The following is a 6,186-nucleotide window of genomic DNA, read 5'->3' as shown; positions in this document are numbered from 1 at the left end:
CACTTCCGACGGGCACGGGCGGCGCTGGCGTTCCGTTACCGCGACAACCCTTCCGCTATAACGGGGCGGCCGACACGCGTGATTTCCGTCCCGGCCATGGCGGCGGCGGTGAAGGAGAAGGAGGAGAAGGACAGCGAGGAGGTGGATGCGGCGGAGACCGAGGGCCGGGTGCGGGCTTGGGCGGCGGAGCAGGCGGCCCGCGGGCGGCGAGTGGCGCTGGTGACCTCGGGCGGGACGCAGGTGCCGCTGGAGGCGCGGGCCGTGCGCTTCCTGGAGAACTTCAGCAGCGGCCGGCGCGGGGCCGCCTCGGCCGAGCGGCTGGTGCGGGCGGGCTACGCCGTGTGCTTCCTGCACCGCGCCCGCTCCGCCTTCCCCTGGGCCCGCGCCCTGCCGCCGCACGGGCCCGCGCTGCTCGACGCGCTCCGCCTCACCCCGGGGCCGCCGCCCGGCGTGGCCGCCGCCCCCGCCGCGCTGCCCGCGCTGCTGCCCGCGCTCCGCGAGTACCGGCGCGCCACCGAGGCGGGCGCGCTGCTCGCCATCGAGTTCACCGCGCTGGTGGAGTACCTGGCGCTGCTGCGGGCGGCCGCGAGAGCCCTGGCGCCCCTCGGTACGGCGGGAGCGCGGCCGTGAGGGGACGGGGGGGAACGGGGCGGCGGAGCGGCCGCCGGTTCGTAGGGCGCAGGGCGAGAGAGGAGGGAGCCCCCCGGGGGTGTGTCCAGTGTGAGGGAGAAGGATGGTCCTGTGCGAAGGGTGAGGCTCTCGTGGGGGTCTCCAGTGTGAAGGAATGGGATGGTCCTGTGCGAAGGGTGAGGCTCTCATGGGGGTCTCCAGTGTGAGGGAGAAGGATGGTCCCGTGTGAAGGTTGAGGCTTTCATGAGGGTCTCCAGTGTGAGGGGACAGGATAGTCCTGTGTGAAGGGTGAGGCTCTCATGGGGGTCTCCAGTGTGAAGGAAAAGGATGGTCCTGTGTGAAGGTTGAGGATGAGGAAGGGTGAGGCTCTCATGGGGGTCTCCAGTGTGAAGGAAAAGGATGGTCCTGTGTGAAGGTTGAGGATGAGGAAGGGTGAGGCTCTCATGGGGGTCTCCAGTGTGAGGGAGTGGGATGGTCCTGTGCTAAGGTTGAGGAAGGGTGAGGCTCTCATGGGGGTCTCCAACGTGGAACGGGATGGTCCTGTGTGAAGGTTGAGGATGAGGAAAGGTGAGGCTCTCATGAGGGTCTCCAGTGTGAGGGGACAGGATCGTTCTGTGCGAAGGCTGAGGATGAGGAAGGGTGAGGCTCTCATGGGGGTCTCCAGTGTGAGGGAGAAGGATGGTCCTGTGCAAATGCTGAGGATGAGAAAGGATGAGGCTCTCATGGGGGTCTCCAGTGTGAGGGAGAAGGATGGTCCTGTGTGAAGGTTGAGGATGAGGAATGATGAGTCTCTCATGGGGGTCTCCAGTGTGAGGGGACAGGATAGTCCTGTGTGAAGGTTGAGGCTCTCATGGGGGTCTCCAACGTGGAACGGGATGGTCCTGTGTGAAGGCTGAGGATGAGGAAGGGTGAGGCTCTCATGGCGGTCTCCAGTGCGAGGGGACAGAGGGACCAGGAGCGAGGGGGTGTGATGGTTATGCGAGAAAGGTCGAGGGGTTCTTGGCATGGGGTAGATGATAGAACCTTCTCATGGTGGCCTCAGGGCTCAGGTATGAGGTGATCCTGGGACCTGTGGGGCTCTGGTGTGAGGGGACAAGGGGACCTTCTTGCTTGGAGGGCAACGTGAGGGTCTGGGCTGTCCCTGGAGGCTGTTGGGGCTTGGGAGGAGGGGACAAGACAGACCCCAGGGTGGGGGTCAGTGGGGGTCAGTGCTGCCCTGCTCAGCATTGTGCTGGGGGGATCCCTGACGGGGACCCTGGGCTCTGCTGTTTGGTGTGTGGGTGGCAGCTCAGCTGGCTCTGGGGTGACAGGGACAGGCCATGGCAGTGGGGGACAGCAGCTGAGCAGTTGTGTTCCCACAGGCTCCAGTGTCATGTTCTACCTGGCAGCCGCCGTGTCGGATTTCTACATCCCGGTCTCCGAGATGCCGGAGCACAAGATCCAGTCCTCGGAGGGGCCCTTGCAGGTGAGTCCTCCCCTGGGCATGGTCCCCTCTGCCACCCCCCTCATCCATCCCCTCCTTGCTCCCAGGGTCCTTCTCCTGAGAGCTGGCTGTGGATAAAACCTGGGAAAGCTGCAAAGCAGCAGCTCGTGTGTGTTGTGAGAGGGAACAGGAGGGTGAGATCCCACAGGGACAGAACCCTGTGGAAATCCTGGAGTTGCATTGTTTTATTCTTATCTTGCACTGAGGGGCCCAGATAAGAGGGCAGGGCAGGATCAGCCCTGCTCTCCTTTGATCCGGGTTTATTTTTAGGTGGGATGAAGGGGTGAGGGGTCCCATGGGTTATCTGCAGGGAGGTCAGTGCTGCTCTGTCTGATATGGAGCAGCTTCAACATGTCTGCAGTTGTGGTGTGGCACATGAAGAGGGCCCCCTGAGGTTCCTCCTGCTTTTTTGGCTTTGTCCTTTAAAGCTGCCCGTGCTTCCATGGAGATGAGGAGAGAGAGCCGAAGTGCTCCAAGAATACTTGCTGAAGTACTTGAGTTGTTGCCTTTTGTCTGGAGAGAGGTTTGGAGAATGGCCTGGAGTGCTGTGACTAGGGGTGAATGGTTTCAAACCGACTGAATGGATTTAGATGGGATATTGGGAAGAAATTCTTCCCTGTGAGGGTGGTGAGGCCCTGGCACAGGGTGCCCAGAGCAGCTGTGGCTGCCCCATCCATGGGAGTGTCCAGGTCCAGGTTGGACGGGGCTTGGAGCAGCCTGGGGTGGTGGAAGGTGTCCCTGCCTATGGTAGGGGGTGGAATGAGATGGGATTTCAGGTCCCTCCCAACCCCAAACCATTCCATGACTCTGGGATCCATCTTGCTTGTATGAATGACAGAGCAACACTGCAGCACTGAGGTCCCTCTCAGCAATGGGAGCAGGTGGCTCTGGAATTCTTTATGTAACAAATACCAAATTTTTAAATTAATTACTTTCTGAGAAGTTGCTGGGTGTCATTCTTTAATGTTAGCATTGGAAAGATGAGACCTGGCCTGATTCCCAGTTGATGGATCCAGAGGTTGGGAAGCTGGAGAACACAGTCTCCTACTGTTTTTCTCCATGCTTTAGCACTTTTATGCCTCATGCGTGTTAAGGAGTTGATAGAAGGAAAGGTGAAGATGGGATAGACTACCCGAACTCTGGAGAGGTGAAAACTCAGATTTATGCAGTTATAAGGCTGGTTTTAATCTTCTCTCCTCATGTTTATATTCCCCCAGTGTGGTTAGCTCTGGCAATGCAGAGTTCCTGTGGCCTGGCCTCAGAACCCCCTGACTGTGAGCACCACATGGATCATTTAATTTAGATTTAGTGTCATTTGAATCTTGTTTGGTGAGAGCTGCTCAAACACTGCCTTGAAAAACTTCCTGGTGCAAATGGAATATGAAACAAAGCTGGATTTTCCCTCTTTCCTATCCCATCTCTTATTAAAACTCCCTGTAATATTCTTATTGATTTTTTTCTTTTTATATTTTCCCCACTGCAGATCACAATGAAGATGGTGCCAAAAATGCTGTCACCCCTGGTCAGAGAGTGGGCTCCTGAAGCCTTTGTGATTTCCTTCAAACTGGAGACAGATCCCCAGATCCTCCTGGATAAATCTCGGCAGGCTCTGGAGAAATACCGGCACCAGGTGGTGGTGGCCAATGTCCTGGAATCCCGGAGAACCTCTGTCATCATTGTCACCAGGGACTCACAGACTCCCTTATCCCTGTCTGACGAGGAAATAGCACAAGGCATGGAAATAGAGGAGAAGATTGTGAGTTACCTGCAGGGCCAGCACACGGCCTTTATAGAGAGAAAAGGCTGAGGAGCAGCTCGCAGGAAATAAGGGAATGGTGCTGCAGAGGGAGCAGGACTGGAGCAGTGCCTGTCCAGGTAGATAAACCAACCCCACAGAGCACTCAGGAGGGCTGTCCAACACTCTGTCACTTCTATACAGCTCAGCTGTGGCTGTTGCAGCTTTGTAAAAGAGAAATACATGGAAGTGAAACCATCCCAAAGGATATTTGTCCTGGTGTCTAAAGGAGGAAAGAAGCTTCTGTTCCATGGGCTGGGAGAACTGGGAGGACGAGAAATGGTGAAGGTCTCTGTATATAAAGAATTTCTTGAATCTCCCTCTTTGGATTTTCTTTTAGAATGGCAGGAGGAAGGAATGGGGCTTCACAGGAAAGATGTGCTGGTTTTATGACTGGAGTGGGGAATCTCTGGTGTTGAGAGTGGATGGTGAAACCAGGGTAGTAAAAAGGAAAATGAGGTGACAGCAGCTTTGGGGAAGCAGCTCTTGTGCCAGCAGACATCCTGGGAGAGATCCCACGTTCCTACATTTCAGGTGCCTCAGCAGCGTTCCTAAAGCATCTGTTACAAGGTTTTCCTTCCATCCCAGGTATTTGAAGGTTGCTTTGCTTCATATTCCATGTCCAGAAAGTTTTCCAAGGCAGTGTTTGGGCAACTCTCACCAAACAAGGCTCAAGGGTCGCTGCAGAGCTCTGTAAACAAAGGCAAGGCCACATTTGGCACAGACCACAGAGGATGGATCCAAGGTTGGAGAAGGGGAGTGGGAAGGAAGGGTTTGGAGCACCAGGAGCAGCTGAGGGAGCTGGAAAAGGGGCCCCACCTGGAGAAAAGGAGGCTCAAGGGGGACTTTGTGGCTCTGCACAACTCCCTGACAGGAGGGGACAGGCAGGAATGATTGGGGTTTGCTCTCAGGGAGCAAGGGAGGGGATGAGGAAACAGTCTCAGGCTGTGCCAGGGGAAGTTCAAGGTTGGATACTGAGAAAATTGTTCATGGAAAGATGTTCAAGTATTGGCACAGGCTGCTCAGGACAGTGGTGGAGTCCCCATCCCTTGAAGTGTTCAAAAACAAGTGTGGGAACAGGGTTTAGGGTAAACATGGCAGTGCTCAATGATCTTGGAGGGCTTTTCCAGGCTTAGTGATTCCATGATTCTCTGACAGCAGAAGGAGTGGCAGTGACTGACCCTGGAAGGGGAAGCCTCCTCTTGGCTGTGTGGATTTAGAACTGGAATGTTCCTGATTTTATCTAAACCCTCTTTGAACGGTTACCAACTTCAAAGTGTGTGTTCCTCATGCTGCAGGAAACTTAAGGGCATCTCTCCTGCAGACTACTGTGTGTCTGCTCATGGGCTGTCTTCAAAATAAATTCACTGGGATCTGGGAAAGGACAGCAGCACATGGGCATGCTGGAAACATTTCCAGAGACAAGACCATGGAGTGTTCAGGAGGCAGCAGTGATTTTGTAATATCCAATCCTCTGAAAGTGAGGGGTGCTCAGCAAAGAAGGAAAATAAAGCCAGAAGAGCAAGGAAAGAGCATGGGGATGGGATCAGTGGATGCCATCAGTGATGGGAGAAATCCAGGTTGGGCAGGAGGGGGGAGATCCAGCTGGTAACTGAGTCAGGAGAAGGAATACACAACTTACCCGTGGCCAGGACTAATAAAGAAGGTGAAGAAGCTCCAAGAATTGCCTGTCTTCATCTCCCAGTATGTAATTGGTGGGAATGTTGAGTCTGGGATTTCTCTTGTGTTAGTTTGGAGCCACTGTATGGGCCAGCAGGGATGAGAATAGAAAAATTAGTGTAAGGTGAACATGCCCTTGCAGGAGTGCTGGGACAAGGGTTGGGAGAAATGCCACCAGCACTGTCTTCAGAGTGTCCTGGAGTTCCTCGGAGATGGTTGGGAAGCTGAGGAATAATCTGAGCTTTTTGAGGAGCAGAGAACCTTGGGATTTCATTGGACTTGAGAACACACAGTGGGCTTCTAGCATTGTACCTGCCCCTATTTGTGAAGTGCTGGTTGGGGAGATTCCCTTCCCTGGGCTCGAACTGAGCCACAGCCGCCCCCATCCCACGTCAGGGATGCACTGTTCCAGCTGGGAGGTTAAACCAAGCCCTGCAGAGTCCCACCCTGGCACTGTTTGGGCACCAGCACTCTGGGAATGCTGTTGTGGTACCTAAGTTGGAAGTGGCTCCTGCAAGTCTGGGATCTGTCCATTGCTTCCTGAGGATCTCAGAGGGCTCTGCCATGTACCTCTTCTCCATGTCCTGGTCTTCTCCTT

General features: G+C 55.2%; 1 protein-coding gene across 1 annotated transcript; it reads left to right on the top strand.

Moving 5' to 3' along the window:
- Window positions 1-74: 74 nt before the first annotated feature.
- On the top strand, window positions 75-4,228 carry PPCS (phosphopantothenoylcysteine synthetase). The gene is given in 3 exon segments (NM_001245507.1): window positions 75-607; window positions 1,992-2,095; window positions 3,597-4,228. Coding segments are annotated over 3 exon segments (939 nt in total). The 5' UTR covers window positions 75-96; the 3' UTR covers window positions 3,921-4,228.
- The last annotated feature ends 1,958 nt before the right edge of the window (window positions 4,229-6,186 follow it).

Source organism: Taeniopygia guttata, chromosome 21, assembly GCF_048771995.1.
Source record: "Taeniopygia guttata chromosome 21, bTaeGut7.mat, whole genome shotgun sequence".
Lineage (NCBI taxonomy): Eukaryota > Metazoa > Chordata > Aves > Passeriformes > Estrildidae > Taeniopygia > Taeniopygia guttata.
The sequence above is the reverse complement of the archived record's forward strand: the minus strand, read 5'-3'. Positions and strand labels throughout refer to the sequence as shown.